The sequence below is a fragment of the Delphinus delphis genome, chromosome 16, assembly GCF_949987515.2.
Source record: "Delphinus delphis chromosome 16, mDelDel1.2, whole genome shotgun sequence".
Classification (NCBI taxonomy): domain Eukaryota; kingdom Metazoa; phylum Chordata; class Mammalia; order Artiodactyla; family Delphinidae; genus Delphinus; species Delphinus delphis.
The window spans coordinates 16480565-16508199 of NC_082698.1; the positions used below are offsets into that span (position 1 = coordinate 16480565).

At 46.2% G+C, this 27635-nt stretch overlaps 2 protein-coding genes across 2 annotated transcripts in view; one reads left to right on the forward strand and one right to left on the reverse strand.

The window, feature by feature from the left end:
• CASP7 (caspase 7) overlaps positions 1 to 22392 on the reverse strand; it is a 31055-nt gene extending 8663 nt beyond the window's left edge. Inside the window, exons 1-2 of the mRNA XM_060034027.1 lie at positions 22308 to 22392; positions 15831 to 15940 (exon numbers count right to left, since the gene is read on the reverse strand). Of these exons, the coding sequence (XP_059890010.1) occupies positions 15831 to 15940 (110 nt within the window). The 5' untranslated portion in view covers positions 22308 to 22392. The remainder of the gene's footprint in view (positions 1 to 15830; positions 15941 to 22307) is intronic.
• Positions 22393 to 23555: 1163 nt separating this feature from the next.
• NRAP (nebulin related anchoring protein) overlaps positions 23556 to 27635 on the forward strand; it is a 75115-nt gene continuing 71035 nt past the window's right edge. Inside the window, 1 exon segment of the mRNA XM_060034029.1 lies at positions 23556 to 23578. The gene's annotated coding sequence lies outside the window, so the exon portion shown is untranslated.

Below are 27635 nucleotides of genomic sequence, written 5' to 3' on the forward strand. Positions count from 1 at the left end.
TAGTCGACCGTCTGAATGTAAGCTCCATGACAGAAGAGATTTTTTTATCTCTTTTGAAAAACTGCAGAATCCCCAACACCTAGAACAACGCCTGGCATATGAGTTGCTCAATAAATATTTGTTATAAACTACAGACCAATAGACCTAATAAATAAAGATGCAAAAATCCTTGATGAACTCTCAGCCAGCCAAGCCAGCAATCTGTAAATAGGGTGATACACCATGACCAAGTGTGATTGATCCCAGGAACACAAGCTTGGTTTAACATCCAAAAATCAACCAATGTAACCCATTGTATGAACAGAATAAAGGACAAAAACCACATGATCAACTCAACTGGTGCAAAAAAGCATTTGACAAAATCCAACACCCTGCTATGATAAAAATGCTCACTAAACTAGGATTACAGTGGAACTAACTCAGCCTGCAAAGGGCATCTATGAAAAACCCAGTGCTAATATCATACTTGATGAAATAAAATTTATATTTTAAGGTGGAACAAGAAAAAATTAAACATAAAATTCTCTGTGTTTGTTTGGGCCTCCTCCCTCCGTCCCTAACGGGCAGTTTACCTCTGCACTCCACGTTAACCAGAACTCCTCAAAGACAGGAGTGCCCGCTCAACTGTAAAGGTCAATATTTCTTCTTTCTTCGGATACTAGCAATGTAACTTCTTAAAATAGCATTCTTTCCCAGTTCCGTAGGGGGTCGTGGGTGACTTGCTGCTGGCTTTGTATATGCTTATCTGGACTATGTAACTTTGGTGAACTTTATGTGAAACATCAGTATGTCATTTTGATGGACGAGCCTGTATCGCGAAAATGAATATGACTGTGCCTTTGACTTCTAACAGGTGGAACAGTTCTCAGAGCTTTCTGAGAATACGCTTCCTGGGTTATAACCCTCGGTTTGGCTCCAATAAAATTCCCGTTTTCTTCCTGATGTGATAGTTAACTGAATTTTCATCGACATACTTCATGATGAAAGGCTGAATGCTTCCTGCCCTACAATGAGGAACCAGTCAAATATGTCCACTCTTGCCACTTCTACTAAATACTGTATGAGAGGTTTTAGTCGGGCAATGAAGTTAAAAACTGTCATATGAATGAATGAATCAGGTTTTATTTGCTCATTTTGCAGACATGAAAACTGGGGTCCACAGAGAGGCAGGGGGTTGTCCAAGGTCACCCAGCTAGTGATCGGCAAGGTGGGACCATCACCCAGGCCTCCTCCTTCATGTCAGCGTTCCACAGCCTTATGCTCTTGAGTATCTGTTAGAATGATTTGTCCACCATCCTCCCAAAGCTCCATCAAAAGTTGGAAGAAGTAAAGTGAAAGTGAAAACTGAGCTTGTTCCCTGATGGGTGTGGCTCCAAGGGTATTTCACTCTGAGTTTTCACTGAATGTTACCTGAGTTTCTCAGAATCTCTGAAAGGATGTGGTCTTTCCCCTTCCTCCTCCTACTTTGGTCCAGATTACAGGTTAGCTATGTTAAGTCGAAACTTCAGATTCCATATTGCTGTTTTCAACCTCAACATGACTTTATCCTCTACTTTTATAGTGTCAAATTTCTTCCATCGTATCATTTTATTTCTAAAAGAGAAATGCCCTCAGTCTGGTCTCCTACCTTCTAAAGTCTCCCCTCTCAAAACATAGGTGGAACATTCTATGACATGAATCACAGCAAGATCCTTTTTGACCCACCTCCTAGAGAAATGGAAATAAAAACATACAAATGGGACCTAATGAAACTTCAAAGCTTTTGCACAGCAAAGGAAACCATAAACAAGACCAAAAGACAACCCTCAGAATGGGAGAAAATATTTGCAAATGAAGCAACTGACAAAGGATTAATCTCCAAAATTTACAAGCAGCTCAATATCAACAAAACAAACAACCTAATCCAAATATGGGCAGAAGACCTAAATAGACATTTCTCCAAAGAAGATATACAGACTGCCAACAAACACATGAAAGAATGCTCAACATCATTACTCATTAGAGAAATGCAGATCAAAACTACAATGAGGCATCACCTCACACCGGTCAGAATGGCCATCATCAAAAAATCTAGAAACAATAAATGCTGGAGAGGGTGTGGAGAAAAGGGAACCCTCTTGCACTGTTGGTGGGAATGTAAATTGATACAGCCACTATGGAGAACAGTATGGAGGTTCCTTAAAAAACTAAAAATAGAACTACCATACCACCAAGCAATCCCACTACTGGGCATATACCCTGAGAAAACCATAATTCAAAAAGAGTCATGTACCACAATGTTCATTGCAGCTCTATTTACAATAGCCAGGACATGGAAGCAACCTAAGCGTCCATCGACAGATGAATGGATAAAGAAGATGTGGCACATATATACAATGGAATATTACTCAGCCATAAAAAGAAACGATATTGAGTTATTTGTAGTGAGGTGGATGGACCTAGAGTCTGTCATACAGAGTGAAGTAAGTCAGAAAGATGTCGGTCTTCAACTGACATCTCTGAGGTAGGTGGAGGGGGCATAATCACACCCTTTTTATAGGTAATAATAACAACAATTAGCATTTGTCAGGGCTTATTATGGGCTGGGATCTTGATAAAATTCTCATCTGCATTTTCTCATTGGCTCCTGAGAGGACTTTAGCTAATTTAAGCTCACTCGAAGACCCTAACAAGAGGAGCATTATGTTTGGTGGGCTGGAGGTCAAGTTTATGCCCTTTATGAGAGAAAATTCCACTTCTGTCTTCTGCAATACAGATTATTTTAAAACAAACTGTACAATGATATCCAAATTATAAACAAGCTGTGATTTTTTTAGGCTGCCATAAGCCAAACTACACCAGTGAGCATTTTTTATAAGAAAAACAGGCTTAGATATAAGTTACACGAAAAAGAAAAGAACTCTGTTTCTATCAGAATAGAATTTGGAAAACTAACTGCTTAAAAAAAAGGAACACAAAAGTGTGTATATAAAGATATATACACTTTAAAGAAAACACTTTCCATGGTTATAAAAAGTACCTTAAAAATGAATATGAAATGTGATTCTTATGTGATTCCCCAGTAAATATCTCAAGGGAGATAAGGACAATTTCCCTTTCTTATCCTTCCCCTAAACTGAATTCTCATTTTTCAAAATGAACTTAATATCTGCTTCTTCTTTCCGGATTTGAGTCAGTCCATATTAATTTTTCCTTCTAACTCAAATAGCTTTTTGTTAAACCCAGGTCTTCCCACACCGAAGCTGTGTATCAGAGAGTGATTAGCAACTTGATCCCATTGCGCTCATCTTCCTAAGAGGCACTGGCTTTGGGAAAACTCCATCTGTAGCTTAAGTCTGGGGAAGCAAACCCTGATGATGAGCTTAAAGCATGTAACGAGAGACAAATAAGAGGAAGAAATGATTGTCGAGAAGTCACTAGGGGAAAGGAGCCAGGAAGAAACCAGGCGGACTAAAGTCTATTGCCATGGATAGATTCCGCAAGTAAAAGAGGCCAAGAGACTAGAGTCTACCACCTACTAGTTGTGAGGCTTTGGGGTCCCTTCTCCTGGGGATTATCTATCTCCCTTTCACCCCAGTTTCCCTCTTGTGGGAGCAGTGCCATCTCTTCCACTTTGCCAGCTGCTGTGGCCAGGGTGTTGCAGAGACATGAATTAAGTACAGCTTCACATATAGGAAGGGGGCTGATTCCTGAGAGGGGCGTACGTTAGGGAGCCCCAGTAGCTGATTCCGCAGGAACACAGGGCAATCGCTTTGCTTGAGTCTTTCTTTTGTGTGTGACACCCAATACTATTTGGAAACACTTTTGGACTGACAAGTTCTCTTCCATTATTTCCCCCTGGGGTTCCCATGTCCAGTTTTGAACCCTAATAGCAGGCCTCAATGAAAAGATCTGGTTGGCAGACCTAAGTTTATTCAGTTAGCCACTCACTCCCATAATAACCAGCAGGGCAAGTATCAAGATCTAATTCGGTTTCTACTTCCTGGGTGGACTGTAAAAGGCAGGGTCTTGAATCTAAACCACACAGTTATTGTTAAAATAATGAGGAAGCTCTCCCTATCCTGATGTGGGATGATTTCCAATAAGCAGTGTTAAGGGTGGAACAAAACAAAGGGGCAAAACAATGAGACCAGTGCGCTACGTGTCAGGAAAAATTCGTATCTTGCTTGTATTTGCATAAACAGACCCTTGCAGGATGATATAATGGATAAATCCACGGATTTCCGGGCGGGACTGCCTGGGTTTGAAACCCTGCTCCACCACATAGCTGAGCGATCGTGGGCAAGTTACGTATTAACCTCTCTGGGCTTCAGTTTCCTCATTTGTAAAAATGACAAAATTATAGCATCTGCCTCAGAGTTGGTAAACAAGTTAATATTCACAAAGCACTTAGAACAGTGTGCAGCATGTAGCAAGTTGTACTGAATAAATAAACATCATCATTATTACTCATGTTATTTATTAAATAGCATCAAAAGTGGTTACCTGTGTTCTGGAGCCAAGAGCAGGACGGCAGGAAGGAGAAAGAATTTTGACTGTATATCTCTTTTTCTATCTATGAATAAGTTAACTACTCAAAAGATTAAAATAAAAATTATTATTTAATAGTTAAAAATCACTTGCTGCAAATGGATTTCAAGACCTGTTTTGAAAATTACTTTTTGGACTTTTTGGATTCATACTTTTTTGTGCGAGTTGTTGAAAGGCGTCCCTGGACACCCCATTTCTCTGTTTTCCACTGTGATTTTTACCCCTCTCCCTGGCCTTCTTCCTCTACGTGTCAATAGTAACAACAATAATAAATAAAGTTCTAATAAGTACTACTTTTTGAACACTTACTGCTTTACATATATTATCTCATGTAATCTTTACAACAACTCTGTGACACATTAACTCCATATCTCATGGAAAAAGATTACATTAGCTTGTCCAAGATCACAAAGCCAGGCAGGGGTAGTGTCCAGGTTTATTCTGAGGTCTGACACCAAGTCCCTTATTCCAGGGTTTCTCTGTTAAAATTCAGATTCCCAGGCCTTGCCCTAGACCCAGGGGATCAGAGCCAGGCCTGGGTATTTTCCTGGAGACACTCATATCCTCTGAAGCCTGAGGGCCTCAGCACTAGCCTGGGCCCGCTTGGCCCTCACCTTTCACTGCAGTGTCCACTCCTGTTTCAAGCCCCTTCGCTACTTCCATAGCCCATGGAAGCAGAGGTCCCTGTGGGCTAGTCCCTCTTCCTCCCGGGCAGGGTAGAGAGTACCAGCTCATCCCACCCTATCAAACATCACTCTCCACATGGCTGCAGCCTTTGGGCCCCTTGGCTCTTGGCTAGAAAGTCAAATGAGATATGCCTCGGGGAGCACGGCCTGTGGAAGGCGGCCCTGGGGAGCACGGCCTGTGGAAGGCGGCCCTGGGCAGCAGCGTGGTTCTATTTAGGGTCATGTGTGGGATTTATGGCTCTCCACGAAACCTGCAAGGTCTCCCCGAGGTGACAGCTGAGCTGAACATTAAACCGAAACTAACTGCACAACCAAAAGGCTTCCAGGAAATGCCACTTTGCAAGCAATGCCATCCTTATTCTCCCTTGTTTGCACAATGTTTGGGTGAGTCCCCAGCACAGCCTTGGTGGCCCTGTAACTCACTATCAGCACAGCCGGGGGAGGTGAGCTCTGTGACCGAAGTGCTAGCAGCTCATAAAGAGTTACTGTTTGTTTGGAGATCAATGGTCAGAGCCAAGCAGATCATCAGATGAACAACTGCTGTTGGACAGAAGCAAGGCCCTCAAGGGCTCCAAAGAGATGGTGCTCATTAAGCAGCCAACTGCAGAGAGATGGCAGTGGCCTGGTCCACAGCTCAGCACCACGGGGTCTCCAGGGGTGGGCACCAGGGTGGGAATGAACAGGGTGATAAGAAGCTTTCAAGGATCCAGGTTAGAAACTTCTTCAGCTGGCGATCCTCCCCCAAAGACAAGATTCTCTAAAAGTGGCTGTTCTTGTCGTCCTGGGTTCACTTGGCCTTTTCTGCAGAAGATGCTAGCACACGTGGGCACTGCCGTTACACAGACCCCAACAGGTGGGCACCCGCACTTTGTTCAAGTCCAGATCAATGGAAACCAGCCTTTCTCCTGATTCTGACAAACGGTACAAATGGTGGAGGAACCACTTAAGATAGTCCCTAAGTCACCAGGAACAAGTATCACTGATATATTTTTAAAATTTATTTTATTGAAGTATAGTTGATTTACAATACTGTGTTAATTTCTGCTGTACAGCAAAGTGATTCAGTTACACACACACACACACACACACACACACACACATATATACATTCTTTTTCATATTCTTTTCCATTATGGTTTCATCAAAGGATATCGAATACAGTTCCCTGTGCTATACAGTAGGACCTTGTTGTTTCATTAATATTTTTTAAAAGGGTTTTATGCTTTACAAAGTATGTTAATAATCATTACCCCCACTTGTTCTGCAAAGTACAAATGAGAGGTATGGAAAGATGTAACAAATAAAGGCTGGCCAGGGTATTTTTAACGCCAGATTCTATCACTTCCCATTGTACCCTCGCCAGGCCCCGTTCTGTTCCCTCCCTTTGCTAATTTTGTGCTGATAAACTTAGTCTTTAACTTGACCTTTTTACATTCTGAACACATTGGCCAAGATTACGACACTGAGGAGAAACACAGGATTCTGGTTTTGGAACCTGCTGTTAAGTGCGAGGCTGTGATAAACCAGACCAGTGAAGTAAAAAGTCCAAGTCCTCTTAAAAGCTCATGTGTTACATACAATTGGCTGCAGATTTTAAAACAACAAATCTGGCCACGAAATCACTGTGCTTGGTTAGGGCTGGACAAGCAAGGTCACAACAACTACAAAAGCCTGGTAGAAAGACTGACGTAGGAAGTGCATTCAAGTGTGCATCAAAGACAATGAGCAGTTAATTTACACAAGCAGGTTGGCTGACTACGGCGCTTCCTAACCATCCTTCATGTTTGCTGGTGTTGTATTTCCTCGCTCATATGTGCAAGGACCACTGTCTTCATTTCCCAGATGTATTTTGGTAAGCTCAAATCTCTGCTAGGAACACAGATAATACCAGCATTGATTATCAGGAAGGACCTAGATTATCCTAACTTCTCAGGTCGACAGCCATTATTTGGAACCTCAGATTTCGCAGTCATTTCAGCAAAATCAAGAGGCAAAGAGTTACCACCAAGCTCTGATAGTTATTTATGTAGAAAGACTTCCTTGAAGAGTCTACAGTAACACATACCAGAAAACATTATAGGATAAAAATACTGTACCTACTATACAAAGAAGTGAAAAGCCTCAGAAAGTGCACAAAAAATTTTTACAATCCACTCTTGGTACAAGTATAATTTTCCCCATCACCAGAGTGAATAAATACAGGTTTTATCTTCTTACAGATCGCCCAGGCTGCTCGAAACGTGAATTACACCTTTCTATATTTGGAAGGGAATATAAGCACTGCAAACCCGCTATTTATTTTCTAAAGTGTCTCCGTGAATAGGATTCCCAGTAGCTCTGTCTGTTTGCAGACATTCATCAGCATGAAAGTAAACACACCACCAGGCACACATTTCCCCAGGGCTGCTTCATTCGGAACTAGGGCTCTGGTTTTCATAGCTGCTTTGTCTAAATATTTTTGGGATGATTCATTCATGGTTTCAGGATTTCAGTAGAGGGCATTCCCAGCAGTGCTGACATACCAAGGCAAAGAACAAGACCGAGAGGAAGGGAGAGAGTGAAGGTGGTACCTCATGTCTCCATCTGAAAGCAACCCCCTCTGCATCAGAACTAGGCTTCGCCCTGCGATCACCGGCAGCGAGTTTCCTTCTTCTCTGAAATAATAAAAACTCAACATGCTCGGAGCACAGCAGGGGCAGGAGATTGGCACAGTCCGTCCGGCCCTGAAGGCCCGTGACTGAATCAGCAGTGAACCGCATGCTGGAGTTTTCCATAGGACCATTCACACTGGGGCTGGGAAAGTCACACTGGCCTCCCCCTTCTCTGCTGACCGGCAGAAATACCCAGGCTCCACATGGCTGCATCCTCCCCACTCCAGGACAGCTCCCTAGAGAAAAAGCGACTTTCTAGGAACTTGGGGTCCCATGGAAAAAACCCCACATTTCCACAAAGATGCAGCCAGTAGCACCATCTCTGAGAGTGAAAAACTGGAAACAATGGGGAAATGGCTAAGCAGGGGACAGAGTATCAGGAGAATAAAATACTACACAGCTATTTAAAGTGATGAGCACGCAGATGTGGGCAACCCACCGAAGTGCCAAATCTACAAAAGGTGGCGAAACAGCACACGTAGGAGGTGCAAAATATGTAAAGTTCTACGTGAGTGAACAAAAATACGAAGTGAGTTCGTGCTGAATCAGAGAGTTCAAATTCATCAGGTTATTTTTTTCCTTTTAAAGGTCCTCAAGGTAGTAATATAAGAATAAAATAGAAGACCATAGAGGCATACCAAATAGTTTAATTTTCAAATGAAGTATATAAACATTTTTCAAGGGTCTTGGATAAAGCGAATGACTCAGGAGTTACCACACTTCCCCACTCCGCCCCTCCAAATGCAATCAGGAAGAGGTGGATGCATAAAAACCAAATTATTAAGCAACGCTTTTCTCCATTTCCTGGTTCAAGGTCCCAGTCAGTGAAACGTGGAAGCCGATGAAGGGGAGTTATAACACCTGCACTCCTGGGAAACCCCCTAATCACTTGCCCTCCTCAGGTTTGTGAAGGAGAAAAAACTGGCTCCGTGCATTCTTCTCTGAAACTCAATTTGCAAAAGTAAATTTCCCACTTACACTGGGAAACAAAGTCAGTTTAAAATAGGCTTAGGAGAAGAATTATCCGCCTCCATGTTTCCAACCTCCCCCTTAAAAAAAGAACAGAGACCTCTGGCAATAAAAATTGACAAATGACTCAAAGAAAAACACCATTCAGGGGAAATAAAGGACTGAGTTCTCTTTAAATAGCCTAGAATGAAGTGGGAGACACAATGGTGTCTGTACTGTGGCTGCAAACTTCAGAACTGAGAACAGCTCACACACTTCAGTCTTGATTCTTACACAACCACTTCATCCATCTTGTTCACTTTCAGCTGAGCAGTATACAAACTCACCCTACCAGATGCAGGCCAGACAGAAAGCCCTGAGCACCAGCAAGCTTGGGGTTTGAATAGGCAAGGCCATAATGCACATTTCTTATTTGTGATTAGGAGCTCCCTTGAGAAGCAACGGGGCTTCTTTTCATAATACTCTTCTATTACTGGACTTAATTCTACACTAACGGTGTTTTAAAAGTTCTATCACTATGGAAACCTGACATTTACCTCCCTTTCTCACTTTTTCTGTTAACTTTAGAGCTTATTTTTTCCCCTCTAGAAAAGCAATAATCTAAAATAACTAGAGGTATTCTATACACGTAGAAGTCATGGCTTCAAAGATTTAGAGCCTATGACCATGGTTCAGAGGTGTGGCTCGCTGCTCCTGAAATGGGCACGTGGCCCTCTTTATCAGAAACCCCATCGCTAGCCCTGTTGAAATGCTGTCTGTATACCATTTCTCAGCTGAAGTGAAGCAGAAAGGGAGCACTTTCAACGAAGAATTAAATTTGCTGACCCACTTGGGTGGAAGAAAAAAAACACCCCGCTGGTGGATTAATATGGTTGAATAGCTAGATGCCACTGCACTTGTGGGTGGTACTTGACGTAAGGGGCGGGGGAGCAATGGACCCCAAATTAGACCTGGGTCTTGGTCCTGTTGGGTGACCATGGATAGAGGACTTTGCCTCTCTGGCCTTCACTTTCTTTGATCGTTACACAGAAGGGGAACTGGATAAATCACCTTTCAAGGAGTCTTCCGGTTTGAAATTATGATTCTATGATTTCTCCCTTATCGGGTAATTTAATTCTCACAAACAACCCAGTGGATAGGAATTCATATCCCTGTCACGCAATGAGGGAACTGAGGCTCAAAAAGGTCAAAACACCTGCTCTAGTTGTTCAACTAAAGAGTGGGACTCAGGGCCAGGATCTGAACCTGGGCTGTCCAACTCCATACCAGCACTGCTGTCATTTTAAGTGGTATCATGACTACTTCAAATATAGCATTAATTCTTTATTACTCTTTATATAGAAAGTTGGGAGACAGGCATCCAGTATTCTGGAGTCTGAATCTGAAGGCTTCCTTTATGGAAAAGTATACTGCCTGGGTATGTTTTAATGTTCTTTTTCTTTCTAGGGGCCTCAGACCCAGCCTCTTTCAATCAAACGAGTGTGACTGAATGGCTTTTGCTTAATTAGGGACATAGTCCTTGGGATGAGTTAAGGTCTGCTTTCTTTGTTCTTTTCTCCAATTCCAAAGCATTGCTTCTTCTGAAACACTTCCCCTACCTGCCTCCAAATGAACAGGCAGGCCACCTGGATCTTTCTTATAATTACACAAATAACACTTTTTTTTTTTAAATAGGGACATGTTTACATATAACACAATTGGTGGAGCAACTCAAGTTGCAGCCCAGGAGAAAGAAGAATTACAACCAAGTGGCATTTATGAAACACACTCCAAGGAGGACAAAGGTCAGAACACAAAGATGATACACAGGAGAAAGCTCATGGGATCTGAGCCAGTGCTTCAAAAGTAGGGAGCTTATCAAGCTTTGAAAACAAGCCTTTTCTCCTGCCCTCTTCACGCGGAACTGGAAGGATAAATACCTCCCTCAGCAGGGACACCCAAGGCTCCACCAAGGCCCTGGGGAAATTTGAGAGCGCGTGCAATCTGTTTTTTATTTCCTTTAACAGTGACCTTGAGCAGAACTCAGAAAGGAGCCTCTGATTTCACAGCTGAAGTGTTCCTGGAAGGAGGACATCTTCCAGGCTACTGGGCAGGGCTTGGTCTTATATGTGCAGTGGCTCTCAGTGGTGCCGCCAGGGTCAAACTCAGCCCGTCCATGGGCTCTACCCACTTTCCCAGACCTGTGCCGTGGGGCCTGGCCATCATTCCCACCGTGGCTCTGGCCCCGGCAGGCAGGCTCTTCTAGTCCCCTGATAACCCCACTGCCTTTTCTCTGACAGGTCCCAACTCCTCCAGGCCCACCCTCATCCTTCCTCTCCCAGCCTCCCACAGCTTCCAATACTCTACAATTCTGCAATCAGTTACTACCTGTTATTAGCTATTTTCTATACCCGTACCTAGATATTCACTAAGAACTTGAGTTTGTATCCAGGGCAGGGACCACGTCGTTGACTTGCATGACCGGTAACCCTGTCTAGGATCTAGGGTTACCTTTACATCAAGAGGGATCCCTCTTCAAGTTCGCAGATGACAGGGCGCCTTGTTCATCAACTATGGCTCATAATGAACATAGACCGCGCACACACAGTTGGCCCTTCGTATCCGAGGAGATTGGTTCCAGGACCCCTGAGGATACCAGAATCCTCGGATGCTCAAGTCCCGTATTTCAAATGGAGTAGTATTTGCATATAACCTATGCACATCCTCCCTTATACCTTAAATTATCTCTAGATTACTTATAATCCCTAAAACAATGTAAATACTATGTAAATAGTGGCTGGCACTCAGCAAATTCAAGTTTTGCTTTTTGGAACTTTCTGGAATTTCCACTCCCAACATTTCTGATCCACAGTTGGTTAGATCCACGGATGCGGATCAGAGGAGACAGTACTTATTTCTTCTAAGTCATTATTTTTTTAAGTCCAAGCACTTTACTAATGTAAAATTTACATTCTAAATATTTTTCCTTTGTGGTTTTCTGTGTTTTCCAAATGTTCTCCAATAATCAGATAAGTTGAAGATATTTCAATCAATTGTTTTCTTTTTAAGAAAAGTGAATTAAGGAACTGCCTGGTTTATTCAGGGTCCAGTGAAATGGAAATAAAATGATGCTGTCATGCCATCTAGTGGCACTGACACAAAAAAGCCAAGACAAGTGTGAGGGCTTGGGACCACCTGAGTCCAGCCCAGGCTTTTTGGGGAAAAAGAGGCGTCTTTTCGTTTCCCAGAATCCTTGAGGTTTCCAGAGGAGGGCGAGGGTCCTCAATTAGAGATGGATGGGGGTGCTACTGCCCCCTCCACTGCCTTACCTCCCTGCAATTCTGACACTTAGAGAAGGGAACTGGGGATGGGACGGGAGGGGGAAGGTGCCTGCCGTCAGCTGCAGGGAGCAGCCAGCGATGTTCCCACAGGCTGCACCCACACCTCTGAAGTGTGGGATGCAAAGTTCCCCACGCGCCACAGCGGGGGCCATGGGAGGGGCTACTGCACACCTGCCAGACTTGCAGGAAACAATCAGCATCTAGTGCTGTGTTCAGGTCACCCCAGTGAGTCACAGATAACAATCCCAGTTAGAATCCTTAAGGCACAGAGGGTAAGTGTGGGGCGTCCATGGGTCTGGTGTGATAAGGGACACTCCCTCTTTGCTTCAGATCACCCCATTTTAATCGCACTCAGAGTCTCACCCCATCATATACAAGGTCCCTGACGCCAGCCAAGTTTCTCACGAGGTCTCAGTCAGCAAAGCCGAGGCAGCAGGCACGGTCAGGGGAACACTGAGAGGCAGCAAATGCTGGTGCGGTTCTGTCACTGTGACACTAGAAATATACACAGCTTTACCTCTTTGCTGAGCAAGGGGGCTCAGTGGGCACGAGCCGCCTTCAACTATTCCCAGGGGTGCAGGTGCCACTTGCCTCTTCGTCGGCCCTCTCCCTCCACTTGGTCAAAGTCTGGTGGCTTCCACCTCCCGGGCACCTCTGGAAGCCCCAGTCCCGCTCCATCTACACCATCCACTCTGGCCTGGGGAGCAGCAATGGCCTCCTAACTCATGTCCCCTCACCACAAAGCCCTCCTCAGTGCACTCCCCTCCATGCTGCAGCTCCAGTGGGCTTGTGGGTTTCCGCAGGTGTAATCGATCAAGTCACTCTACAGCTTAAACCCTTTAGTGACATCGCCATCCTTACGATTGATTCCAAATCCTTTACGTGACCTGCAGACAAGTCCTGCTAAAATCTGGTTCAGCCCATCTCCCCTTGTCTCTGCTCTGTCCCCTCCGGGGGTCATTACACCACAGTTACTGGTTCCATGTCTGCCTTCCCCAACAGAACGTGAGTGAAGCAAGGGCCACGTCGACCTCACTGCTCTTGCCCCTGGTTGCAGCGCCAGGGCCAAACACAGAACCAGGTACATAAAGGTGGGAACGGAGACTGGTGGTTGAGAGCTTGGTTTTGAGAGGCAAGTGAATACAGGTTCAAATCCTGGTTCTGCCACTAATCAACCATGGGATTTGGTGCAAGGGACTTAAGCTCTCTCTGTCACGCCGCAAGTATTTAATGAATAAATGAAATAATGGATGTGACCAAAAATGGCATCTCAAGTGATTAATTTTAAAGCCAGTGATACTTTACTAGATGAAAGGACCTTCTATCCTGCTGAAGTTAAAAAAAAAAAAAAGGAAGGAAAAATCTAAATTTTACGGGTATGTCGCAAATCCTGATTGAATTTTGTTTGCATTGATTGCCTATTTGGTAGACGGCCCGTGTACCATCTAACACGTGGGTACGAGTCAGATGCCTAGAGAAGGCAAAGAAAATAAACAACTAACATTTCACAACCTAGATGAATAAGACATTAAATTGACATTTATTGTAGTTCAAGCACATTTAATAATTCAACAATCATGTCTTGCAATTCATACAACTAAAATAAGCAGTTCATAAAATGGAATTTAAATATTTTGCAAGTATTTAATTTAAATATTCACTGTTTATTTTGATAATATGTAGCTTGACATCAATACCGGCCACACTATAAAAAAAGGTATAGTGGACCAGAATACAGAAAATTACCCAGGCTTATTTACCTTTCCAAAGAAGTTAAGGGGGTAAAAAAAACCCACATCACAGACCACACCTATTTTTGCAAAATGATGGGTCTTTAAGGCAGTGGTCTCCAACCAGGGTACTCAGAGATTTTCCAAGGGGTGCAGACAAGACAATTCTAAGTAAATGAATTGCCGGTTCCTCAATTTCCATTTGTATATCTCCTAAAACTGCTCTGCCTGAATATGATACCACCTCCCCTTCCCCAGTTCCCCATCTCCCACTAGAGAGGAGAAGGGTGGACTTCTCACCCACCCTGAAATCTTAGATGACATAGAAACTGCCACATCATCTAACTAAGACTTATGAAATGGCTATCATATGATTCCCGTTTCTCTTTCACTTAGAGGCAAGCTGCTTAGGCTGAATACTCAGAGAGATGGGAAAACTGAAATATTACTACATCCTTTGCAACTGTTCTGAGGGGGTGTGTAGTTTTACATTATTTGGTGGGTATGTGAGCGAAAACATTTGAAGGCCACTGCTCTACAGGGTTTGCACTGGGTAGTGGTTTAGCCTGGACCACTGGAACTCATGGCTTTGAAAAGTTTGCAGTAATTGGAGCTGTATTTTCTGGTCACCTCATCAGCTATCTTTGACCCTCAATGGCAACCAGCGCCAGTGGAATTCGGACCCAGGACGCCGAGGCCTCCCCACTTCTCCGAGTCATGTCTGGGATGATATGACCGAAGGATCTCTGCGGGATGTTGCAGGGAGCCAGGATGCCCCTCATCACCAGCTCTCCCCCTCCCCCCGAACACTGCTTGGGAGCACTCCCTAACCTCACCCCCTATCCCCCTCGCTGTCCCTCCGCCGTGGGGCTTGGTGTAGGCGCTACGGAGAAGTCTGATGCTCTGACGCACAGAGCTCCTGCCTCTTGCCAGGGAACACCACTCACATGACCAAGGTTAAGGAGGGGAGGGAAGGGGCTTCTCCCACGTCCCTGCAGCCCTACTTCTAAATAGAAAGCACGGCAGAGCTGTTAAGGGAGTGGCGCTGGTACCGTTTGGGTTCAGCTCTGCCATTTATTAACTGCCACCAGAAAGGCAGGCTACTAACCATCTTTTTTTTTTTTTTTTTTTTTTTTTTTTTTGCGGTACGCGGGCCTCTCACTGCTGTGGCCTCTCCCGTTGCGGAGCACAGGCTCCGGACGCACAGGCTCAGCGGCCATGGCTCACGGGCCCAGCCGCTCCGCGGCATGTGGGATCTTCCCAGACCGGGGCACGAACCCGTGTCCCCTGCATCGGCAGGCGGACCCTCAACCACAGCGCCACCAGGGAAGCCCTACTAACCCTCTTAATGCCTCAGTTTAGCTACCTGTTAAATGATGGTAAGAGTAGAACCATCTCCTGGGACTGATCATGAGGACTCATGCAACACTGAGCTGGCATACAGAAGCTTAGCAAACGAAGCTGTTATTATTATTATTAAATGCAAAGTTTAGAACTTCAAAAGTGAACTCCAAAAAGGAAAAGGTAGGAATCAGCAGAGTGCCACCCTACAACTTCCCATCCCATGGCCTTCAGTTCTGCCTTTCAGCCAAGCCCGTTCCCACTGGCGGCAGCAGCCCATGCTCTGCCCTGAAGGAGGCTAGCGGCAAATCACCTCTGGTGGTGACAGCCCCTCACTCCTGGGCAGCTGCCACTCAGACACGCAGCAGCCAGGCAGGAGACCCCCAGAGCCTAGGGGTTGCCCTGGGGACAGGCGAGTGCACAGGGGGACCCCAGTGTTGTCACACACAGCTGGCAGGATTCTGTGCAAATCTCCCACGCACAGCATAGACCTCCTTCCCTGAAGGTCCGCTTCCGCGTGGGTGGGTGGGTGGAGAGGGCAGAGGCGTGGTAGGCTGAAGTGGCCCAGGGTCCCTCTTTAACTCAGCAAGGAAGGAAACTTACCTGAAGAGTGATGGGACAAAAGAGGACCGGTCTGGCTTCGCATCAACTGTGTCATTGCTTGCTGAGTCCCCAGCCCCCTGCTCCTCGATATGGTCTTGACTGTCTGCCATCTGGAAGGAAAAAAAACAACCAGAAAATTGGTACCCAGTGGCATCACTGGCCTCATGATATTTTTAAATAACACTCATTCAGTGACGTAGCTTTTAATTAAGCCTGGAGATGACCAGTACTGCCTATTTGGGCTCCAGGACTGCTGCACCAACAACTCATTCAAAGGCTCCAGCGCCAGCCCCATGTCAGGCCTCATTCCAGAGACTGGATACACAGTGGCAAAGAAAGCAAAGTCCCTGCCCCTCTGGGAGCTTCTGATCCAGCATTCAGGATTTTGTTAAATGTTCACTGCTTATGAGAAACTGTGGAAGGTTCGTCAAAGTCTGTAACAACAAGAAACGCCCCCTAAATTCTTGACAGGTTATAAGATGGTCATCCTGGGCTTCCCTGGTGGCACAGTGGTTGGGAGTCCGCCCGCCGATGCAGGGGACACGGGTTCGTGCCCCGGTCCGGGAGGATCCCACATGCTGCGGAGCGGCTGGGCCTGTGAGCCATGGCTGCTGGGCCTGCGTGTCCGGAGCCTGTGCTCCGCAGCGGGAGAGGCCACAACAGTGAGAGGCCCGCGTACTGCAAAAAAAAAAAAAAAAAAAAAAAAAGATGCTCATCCTTTGCCCGACATCACTCAAACCCAGTTAAAAAACAGCAACGACTTGGAGTATAAAGTTCTCTTTCTGCTTCAGATGGTTTTACATGGTTCTACCAGAGTAGATTTCCATCAAATTATTTTCCTGCTCAAGAATTTTCACGAGATCCCTACGATCTCAAAGTTCAAATCTTAAACTGAACTCGTTGGATCTTAGGGTCTTCATTATCTAGTACTGGAGTCGATGACAGACGATGGCCCACCACCTGTTTTATTGTTTGTTTGGTTTTTCTTTGAGTTTTACTTGTTCTTCCTTTTTCTAATTTTATAAGGTTGAAGCTGAATTGACTGATTTGTGATCTTACTTCTTTCCTACATACAGGTGTTCAGTGCTAAAAATTTCACTCTAAGTACTCACCACCTGTTTTTGTAAATAAAGTTGGAACATAGCCACACCCCTTCATTTACATGCTGTCTGTGGCTACTTTCCCACCACAATCGGAGTCGAGTAATTGTGACAGAGATCACGTGGCCTAAAAAGCCCCAAATTTTTACTACCTGGCCTTTTACAAAAAAGGTTTGCCAAGCCCTGATCTAGGATAACTACCAGCCAGTAGGATCCCCGACTCACCTTCTACTTCCCTTACTTTAAGTAGTAAAAATAGCAATAATAAGAAGAGAAACTCACACTTTTTTTTTTTTTTTTTTTTTTTATCTAACACACTAGGCCGCACAGCTTTCTTATACACTTGAGGGCCATTTTAAGTAGTGAAACCATCAACAAAAACCACAAAAATGCAAAACACGAAGCACTAAACAGACCACAGAAAGGACTTTGTAAGGCAGTGCTGCCTCTGCCTCAGCTGGGAACATGGGGATCAAGTGACTCAAGTTTGACGCTGTGCACGCCTTCCAGTGACCAAAAAAGCCCCGTGTGTGTATTGATCTGCGAATTACAGATAAATTTAGGGAGCAGGCAAATTCATAAGCATATGGTCAATTGTATTTTAAATGTACAGAAAAATATTGAGCAGCCTGGCACGCAGGATCTACCCTTGTCAAATCTTAACATTTTCTTACATTTACATCTAATCCTTTCTATACTTTTTTCACACTTATTATTTGCTGTGCTAATTGTTTCATAAGCATTACCTTATTTAACACTCCCCCAAATGCTGTTAGATCAGCCCTATGATCACTGCCTTTTGACAGATGAGAAAGCTGCAGTTAGAAAAGGTTAGTAACTAGTCCCAGGCTAAGTAACTAGTAAACTAGACTTGGACCAGAAGCCGGCAAACAGGCACTCAGAACCCACTCCTCACCACCACACCATTCAGCCTCCCAGCCTCCTAGCATCCTTGGGCTCACTACGCTCATTTCAGGGTCCATCAGGGCTTCTGGTTCTCCCTTTCTGGTAGTCACCACCCAAATGTCTGCTGGACAGGCCATCTTTGCCCAGCTGGCTAGTTTTCAGTCTTCAGAATTCAGTTTAATGGCACCTTTGCAGGAGGTCCTCCTGGATTACACCTACCTCACCAACTCCCTCCCTCCCCCCAGTCCCTCTACAGCCCTTCTATTGATCTTGTTTACTTGCACTCTACTTACTGCTTGGTTCAAACACGACAATATAAGTTCATTATGGCAGAGGCCCCTGGCACACAAAAAGTATTTGCTAGATCCGGCTTCCCTGGTGGCGCAGTGGTTAAGAATCTGCCTGCCAATGCAGGGGACAGGGGTTCGAGCCCTGGTCCAGGAAGATCCCACATGCCATGGAGCAACTATGCAGGTGCACCACAACTACTGAGCCTGCGCTCTAGAGCCCGCGAGCCACAACTACTGAGCCTGCGCTCTAGAGCCCGTGAGCCACAACTACTGAGCCCGCGTGCCACATCTATTGAAGCCTGTGTGCCTAGAGCCTGTGCTCTGCAGCAAGAGAAGCCACCGCAATGAGGAGCCCACGCACCGCAAGGAAGAGCAGCCCCCACTCGCCGCAACTAGAGAAAAGCCCGCGCGCAGCAACGAAGACCCAACACAGCCAAAAGTAAAAATAAATAAAATAAATTTATTAAAAAAAAGTATTTGCTAGATAAATATTAATTGAGTGGGAAGCTGGAAGAAACAAATGCACTGAGGGAAGAGAATTAGCTAAGTGACACAGCTGGTCAGAAGCAGAGCCTTGAGTCGTTTCTCCTAAACCAAGTCCTGTGTCCTTTCCCGTAAAGGGACTGGCCTTCAGTAACAAAGAGAAACCTGTCCAGACTCTAATTCCTGCCCATCTCAATCTCTGAGCAATCGCACAGTGGGCCAGGTTGGCAGCTGCAGGTCTGTGTTCCTGTCAGGCTCACCCAGGGATGTTTTCACACCACTGGAAAAGAAGATGGCATCTATCTCACGGAACCCCCGTGCCCCAGAGCACAAGCAATGACTTTTGGAGGTGGGCAGAAGGAATCCAACTGGGGGGGAGGTATCCAAGATGGCAAAACGCCAACCTTGTGTCCTTGAGCCCCGAGAGGCATTATCATGTCACCCTGCAGCTTGTTTAGGGGTGAGCTGGGCAGTGAGGGGAGAAGTGAGAGGAAGGGCGAATCCTGTAGCCGGATCTTTACAAAGACAGTGAGAAGTCCGACGGCTATCTTGTTCCTCAACACATCGTGAACCCCCCATCATAGCCACCAACCTGTTTCCAGTTGTGAGGCAGTAAGATTTTTCTGATTAGGACCCAAAATGTTTCTTGAACACAGAGATAAGCCATCCCCAGAGGAGATGAGTGTAAGTCCGGGCATGCAGAAAACACTCAGTCATTTTTATTTCATTTCCTTTATACAGACTTAGTTACTTTTCAATGTGGACTGTTATTAGCAAAGCACGGACGTATTTTCAAAATTAACAAGTTAACGTTATACAAAATCCACCAGAAAAAGACACTAAATTCGACATGTGGTGTTGAAGCCTTGAGTCTTTTGCTAAGGCTAATCTTAAAGACTGAATCTAGGAAGTATGATGATAGAACAGTGTGACCATTATATATAGATATAATTTCCTGGAAGTCCAAGGCACCAGGTGTGTGCTAGGAGCCGGGGATACACCCGACCTGGTCCTGCCTTGTTGAGAGACAGGCACTGATAAACAGCACAAATGTTGATGGACAACCGTGATCAGTGCCATGAGGATGAACAACTTGTGGCCACAGGAGGGGACCTGACCTAGCCCCAGAGGAATTAGGGAGGGTTCTCAGGGGAGGAAATGTTTGACCTGAGGTCTGAGAAGGGGAAGCAGTGAGGGTGGAACTGAGGGAGGCACAGGGAACTGCATGCCCGTTAAACACCTGACATGCTCCATTGATGGAGAGGCTCAGTTTGAATCTCGCGTCCCCCCCAGAGTTTTGGAGGGAGCTTTGGACTTAGCGGCAGGCTGATTTCTATGGCTCAGTGGTAGGAGGATTTCCAGAACTTTCTCTGCAAACACTAGGCCAGAAGGGTCTTCTGTGTGAAACCTACAGTATCTTTCTGGGTTGGTGCTGTTTACCGACCAGGAGGGCAGCAAGAGTCCCTTCTAACAAGTTGCCAGAGTGTGCGTCTAGAACGAGGCAGTGCTAGGGCTTTCCTCTGAAATCTGTAAGGCTAAACGTTCAGTGACTTCCTTATTCCTAGGAGACTGGGCTTAATTTCTGGGTGAAATCACGTTCACCCAGAATGAGGGTGGTGACCGAGTGGGGAGCCTGGTCTCGGTCACATCATATCAGTCAAGCCCAGACTTGGTGTTGACCTTTTATTTCCGCTTATCTTCACAGCCCAAGACAATCCAGGCCTATCTCAGTCTGCTATACTTGGAGAGGGCATGCCTGGCGTTATTTTCTTGCATTCGTCCCCTCTGTAACGCTCAGGATGCAAAGAGCAGTCAGCCATTCAAGGGAATATTGCTTATTCAATTGTTTCAGTTGTTAAAAACATCTATCTTCTCTTTAAATAAATGAATATATAATACACATGAAGCATTAACCGTGTCAGGCACTCTCTGTAAGCACTCTGCTAATTATTATTATTACTATGATCCACTAGGACTCTTATTTGTAGATTATCTTAATCATCCTTTTATAGTTCCAGTTATAGAAAAGTGCCAGGTACATGGCAGGCACTCGAAATTTCTTGATAAATGTCACAACTGAAATGTACTTAAAATTTTTTAATCCTTCAGGGCCCCGAATAAATTGTTGATATGGGACAGACCACAGAACCAAAGGGACCTAGGAGGGAGGCTGAGAACCCAGTTATGGTGAACCACAGACCAGGGGTTTAAATCAGTGCCTCCACCTATTAGCCATGGGACCTTGAACAAAGTACTCAACCTCTCCAAGCCCGAGTTTCCTCATCTGTAAAATGGGAGAATGGTGACGCCTAAGTCACACATGGCTATGAGGATGCATGGAACAGCGCATGTAAAATGCTAAGCATGGTGTCTAAATGTTCACTAAGTATTCCCTGTTATCACCACTGTCCACAGAACTCAAGACTAAGACGACATTCAACTATCAACCCTCGCTGTTATTTTAAAATCACATTAATATTTTAAACAGCTTTTGTGGAGACTGAAAAAAAAGTTCCTCTAGTGTTATTTCTATACATGCTTAATAGGCGACTGGTACAGATCTGGTAGGAAATCAGTTCCCAGCTACGGTCTGAATTTCATTGCAGCTGCTTCCCCTGAAAAGTGACATGATACAACTTGTGCCTCACTCTTGCCCCAACGAAGACAATCTTCCTAAAAGGCTCAAAGAGAAGCAGCCCAGGGGACCTCCACCGCTCCCCTCCAGCACCTGGAGGGGGAGGGGGCTCTGCTGGGCGATGAAGTACTCCACCTGATGCTCACAGCACTGCTAAGAGGCTGTATTTGCAGAAGAAACTTCAGTTTTCTCAGAGAGGTTAAGTAACCTGCCCAAGGCCACAGAGCTAAGAGGAAGCAGAAATGGATTATGAACCTAGGCGGTGACTGGCTACCTGGGATGAAGGTCAGGCCATAGACCCTAAAGGAGGAAATAGCCTGTAAGTAAACTAAGGTTAGGGCCAAGTCCTTGGCCAGCCCAGGAGTTCAAGGGAAAAGGCTGCGAATGACTCAGAATCACCCACATATAATTTTACTTCCCCCCAAAAAGCGAAGTTGAATACAACGGTGAAAGGCGGCAGCCTGAGTCCTGCCTTCTTCCGCTTCCTGAAGGAATCTTCAAGAGCCGTGCACAAGGGTACCTGAACAAAGATGACAGCGGCTTACGGGTAGCCTGCTAAGCCCTGACAGATGCACTGCTATGCACCACAATCACCTCATTCCATCGTCGCGGCAACCGTCAGCCCGGGCCCACCACTATCCCCATTTCACAGACAAGCACAGAGAGGGCCAAGGCCCCACAGCTGACGGGCAAGGACGCTGGGACTGGAACCCTGGGCTGTCAACACGGGAGACCCCGCAGTTAGCCAGGCGAGAGAACGAACCCCTCCCGCCCTCCTAAATCCACCCCTCCTTCTTTTCCAAATCCCGAATAGTACCGGGTGTCCCAAGCCCGGGGACCAGAAGGGAAGGGAGAACAAGCTGAACAAAGCAGGCGATGCTGGGGGTGGCGGAGAGCCTTCTTCCCCTAAGTTGAGCGCCGGCCGTCGGGGCAGCTTAGCCCGAAGGGACCGGGCCCCCACCGACCGTGCTCGGTGGGAAGGGAGGAAGGAGGCGGGTGAAGGCAGGGCAGGAGGGCGGCGGCGGGCGGAAGAGGCGCCGGCGGAGGCGGGGGCCAAAGTTACCGTTCCCCCGGTGATCGGGAGGCCAGAGCTGGCTGCCGTCTCCGTCCCTCCGCCGAGAGTCTGCGGCCGCTCGAACGAAAGCGAAAGTAAAAGCCCCTATGCGGCCAGGGGAGGAGTCGCCCGGGGCTGGAAACCGACCCGGCAGGCGGGGCTGCGGACACCGCCTCCGGCTCGGGACCCCGCGCTCCGTAAAGTTGGCAGCGCGCAGGACCACCAGGCCGCCGCGCGCCCCTTCGGGGAGAACGCGCCCAGCCCAGCCGGCCAACTGTCGCGCGCGCCATCGCCGGAGGGCGCCCTCAGCAAAGCTGGCCGCGGGCACCGAAGACCGTGCTGCGCAAAGTTTGCAGAGGTCTAAGACCGCTCGCCGAGTGACCCGGAAAGCGCGCTCCGCAAACCCGCCGCACGCGGCCTCCCCATCCAGGCGACCAGGCGAACTGAAGAGCGCGCCCAGCCGACTTCGCGGCTCTGGACGATGGGGCGCTCGTCGGAGCCCCCAGCTCCTGCCCTCCCGCTGCTGCCCGGGTCTACACCTGGGCTTCGGCCTCCACACCAGCTCCAGGACCCAGTTCCCAAGGCCCGAAGGCGCCTCCCTCGCCAGACCCTGACCCCAGTTTGCGCGGGTTGCGCCCCTCGGGGGACTGGGCGCCCACATCTGCAAGAGCTACCGTCGCCCAGGGGCCCGCGCTGGGAGCCGCCGTGGTCTCCCGCCTCCCAGAACTTGCTTCGAGTCCCTGGCGTGCCTTTCTCAGCCTTGGGCAGCAGGACGCTAACTCCGTTTTCTGCAGAGCGTGTCCCCAGTGCCTAACACGGCCTACTGGCCTGGATGTAGCGCCAGAATCATTCATGGACTATTTATTGAGTACCCCCATGTGTCAGCCGCTGGGTACGTGGCCGTGACTTGGTCTAATGTGGGAGAGCCAGTGTAGTCCCCCCAGCACCACTCCACCCTGGGGTCTCCCACATCTGCAACACCCACGCACCCTCCCACATTTGTCCTTTTTCAACCTTCGGCCTCCAACTGAGGCCTCCAAGGCCTTGCTCTGTGAGACTCCTCAGGGGACCAGCTAATGAACACAGTCGCACTGAGGTGTAAATAGCTGAGCAGAAATTACAGTTTTATTCACACCAGAGATGTTGGCTGTGAAACTGTCAACGCCTTGAGTGAAAGGAGTGAACCTTCGTGGTGTGACATCGGGCAAGAACCACATCTTGTCTTTTATTTGCTCTCCTCTGGGACTGAGACTTCAATATTGTCCGTAAAATCTCACCAGGTAAGGACACTTTCTTGGTTTAAGAAAGACTGGTCCCAGGCAAGGGTAAGGGAGTAATTATAATTTATTAACTTCTGCCAGAATACTGAATTCCTGAATATTTTAAACAAGCAGTTACACAATTTCCACTATGGCTGCCCTATAGGCTGACCTTTTGTGCCACTCCCACCCCCCAGTTCCTATGTTGAAACTTAATCCCTAAAGTGATGGCATTAGGAGGTAAGGCCTTTGGGAGGTGCTTAAATCTTGAGGGTGGAGCCCTGGTGAATGGGATTAGTGCCTTTGTAAAGGAGGCCAGACAGAGCTCCCTGGCCTTTTCCACCGCAGAGAGAAATTGCAGTCTGCAACCCAAAGAGGGCTTTGACTAGAACCCAGGCATGCTGGCACCCTGATCTTGGCCTTCTAGCCTCCAGAACTGTGAAGAATAGATTTCTGTTGTTTATAAGCTACTCAGTCTGTGGTATTTTGTCACAGCAGCGAAAACAGACTAAGACAGGCTGCACTACTCTCTTTAATACCCATATTTGTGGGACTTCCCTGGTAGTGCAGTTGTTAAGAATCTGCCTGCCAATGCAGGGGACAGGGGTTTGAGCCCTGGCCCAGGAAGATCCCACATGCCACGGAGCAGCTAAGCCCTACTGAAGCCTGTGCACCTAGAGCCCGTGCTCTGCAACAAGAGAAGCCACTGCAATGAGAAGCCCGTGCACCGCAACAAAGACTCAATACAGCCGTAGATAAATTTTAAAAATAATAAACTTACGCTTAAAAAAATACCCATATTTGCAAAATATCAGGCAAACTAAATTATTTTAGACACAAAGATAATTTACTTTTTGAAGGAATTCAATTGTGAATCATGGGAGAAATGAAAAATCCTATTAGTAAGGCAAATAAATTACTCTTTAATTTATCTGATTTATAAAATTGTTTTTGCAAGTTATTCCTGAAATATGATGAAACGGTGTTAGATGTGGAGGAGCCTTAACAACTAATCCCTCTGCTCATATTATAGATAAAGAATCTGAGGCACAGAGAGGTTGCCAACATCACAAGCTTTCTAGTGGCAGAACCAGGATCAGGTTGCCTAGAAAAATAATGAATTTTTCATCCACAAGAAGGTTCTACCATAAATTATATCACGCAATTGTTAAAATATGTTGCACACAGGATTTCATTGCTGGCTCAGGTAGAAAGACGGTTTGAAGGAAAACTTTCTTTTTTCAGTTCTGTAGTGTAGACTGGCATGGGAACTCCCAGTGTATTGCTCCGAGGCTGGATTATCACTGTACCAACAAATAAAATCACAGATATGTGAAAGGGAAGAAACAATTTTGAACTTTCCCTCTATAATAATTGTACTGACCCTTTAGACCCAAATGATATTCTCTTCTAATTGTATTTCCTGTGTTTCTCCAGCCTTGGCCCACATCATTGTTTTCTGCTTCCTTTCCAAACTCACATGAGTAGAGCATGAGTCTTCCTCTTCACCCTAGAAAAAGAGACCAAGAGATTCAGTGTCCGGTGGCTTCTTTGGGAAAGGACCCTCGTGTTGACTCTCCCCCCTCCATTTCCTGCCTTCTTACTTCTCTCCCTGGGACCATACTTCTGAATAAAGTCCTTGCACATAAGCCTTTGCCCCAGGTTCTGTTTTTTGGGTAACCCAGGCTAACACACATTGTCTGAACCGATGCCGGGGGGCAGAAGAGCATGTGTGCTCATTGGCTGAGGCTTGGAGGACCTCATGTAATCACTGTGACAAGGGGGAGGGGCTGTACTGGATGTGAGAGGGGTCAGCTGGGCACAGGGAAGACCATCCACAAGGTCTATCAAGCAGATGAGGGCTGTGTGTCTCTTGCCAGCAACAAGGGTTCATTTTAGGTCCTTAAACTGTCCCATTTCCAGTTCTACGGGGTTGTTTTTCCTCATTATTTCTGATACATAATAAGTGCCTTTTAAAAGCAGAAGTGATGGTAGGAGTCAAATTTAACATCTTTCGTTTGGGCCATCCTTGTTTTCACAAGGGTGACTGAGAACTTGTAGCAGCGATGCAATCACAACCTTAGAGGAGTGTTAGTTTTTTTCTTTAAAGGAAATCTGGCTGCGATTCCTCATCCCTCCGGATGGGGGCAGAGTTCTTTCTCTGTGATTACTGGGGCTTCCAGCCCAGGTCCAGGTAAGGCTGGAGAAATCCCACACAGAGCAAACCGTGTGGGGAACCTATAGGTCTTAGTTCTTTGCCTTTGCTCTTCCCCTTTGTTCAGGCTGCCTTGTATCACATTTCAGCCTGGGAGTCTTCCTGGGTCTAGAGCCCCTATGTAGAGCCTCCTTCCCCTGCTGAGAAGGCAGCGCTATGCCCACTCTCCATCTGTGGGGGAATTCACACTGCACCCTCTCAGTGTCATGGCAACGCTGCTCTTCTTCACTCGCTCTGTGGCCTCCTCCCCCTGGTTCTCCCAACACAACACAAAAGCACCACCGATTTCTCTCTGCCCTACCTGGGGTCCCTCCAGCAGAGTTTCCTTAGAGCCTTTTCTTTAGGCCACAGATCACTAATTGGTAGCCTGCCGTCTCAGTACTGCCCATGTTTCTGTTTTATTGTTTTATTCCCGGTGTTTTACAAAAGAGAGAATTTCAGGTGCAGATGCAGATATCTGGCTTTTCTGGAAAAATCATAATATTAGGCAATGCCGGGTACTGATTGCCTCATGACAGATTGCTGGCGTGGAGTGGTTCAGATGGGACATGTGACCTATGGCTTCACCTCTGTCCCCTGTAGGTATTTTGGTGTGAGTATTAAGTTGATTTCTTTGATTTGATAAATACTTGTTGAGCCCCTTTTCCATATCAGACGTTGTTCTAGGCACTGGGGATACAGAAAGGACAATAAGGACCAAGGCTCCTATTTTGATAGAACTCATGTTTTGATGGAGGAGACGGATAATTTTTAAAAGTAGATATAGTGGGCTTCCCTGGTGGCGCAGTGGTTGAGAGTCCGCCTGCCGATGCAGGGGACACGGGTTCGTGCTCCGGTCTGGGAAGATCCCACATGCCGCGGAGCGGCTGGGCCCGTGAGCCATGGCTGCTGAGCCTGCGCGTCCGGAGCCTGTGCTCCACAACGGGAGAGGCCACAACAGTGAGAGGCCCGCGTACCGCAAAAAAAAAAAAAAAAAAAAGTAGATATAGTAAGATTTAAGGGGTCAGGTGGTGGTAACCGCTGTGAAGAGCATACAGCAGGGGGAGGGTCATAGAAGGCAGTGAGCTGAGGGGGGGGACAGGTGTGATGCGGTCTTTTGTAAGCTGTTTCTGGAAGGCCTGTTTTAAGTGACATTTAGGTAGACCCCTGAAGGCAGTGAGGGGCTTCACAAAGCCAAGAAGAGAGCTTGTCTTCAGGCTGCTCCCTTTCAAGCCTGGGAGGCAAGGACTTCTTGGAACGGTCCAGGATAGCATACAGAAGCCGGCACTCAAAGAGTTCTCATCTGTTCTTAGTTTTGCATTCTTGCAGAAGCTACACACGAATTGATATCCTAACAAGTTTGCCGTCCTACTCTTATAAACATCTTTATTTATTTTTTTAAGTTTTATTGAATTATAGTTGATTTACAATGTTCTGTTAATTTCTGCTGTACAGCAAAGTGACTCAGTTACACATATATATACATATATATTTTTCATATTCTTTTCTTTTATGGTTTGTCCAGGATATTGAATATAGTTCCCTGTGCTATACAGTAGGACCTTGTTTATCCATCCTATATATAATAGTTTGCCTCTGCTAATCCCCAACTTCCAGTCTTTTCCACTCCTACCCCCCTTCTCCTTGGCAACCACAAGTCTGTTCTCTATGTCTGAGTCTTTTTTGTTTCATAGATATGTTCATTTGTGTTGTATTTTAGATTCCACATATAAGTGATATCATATGGTATTTATCTTTTTCTTTGTCTTATTTCACTTAGTATGATCATCTCTAGGTCCATCCATGTTGCTGCAAACGGCATTATTTCTTTTTTATGGCTGAGTAATATTAAACATTTTTAATAGACAAGGCTAAATTTCAGAT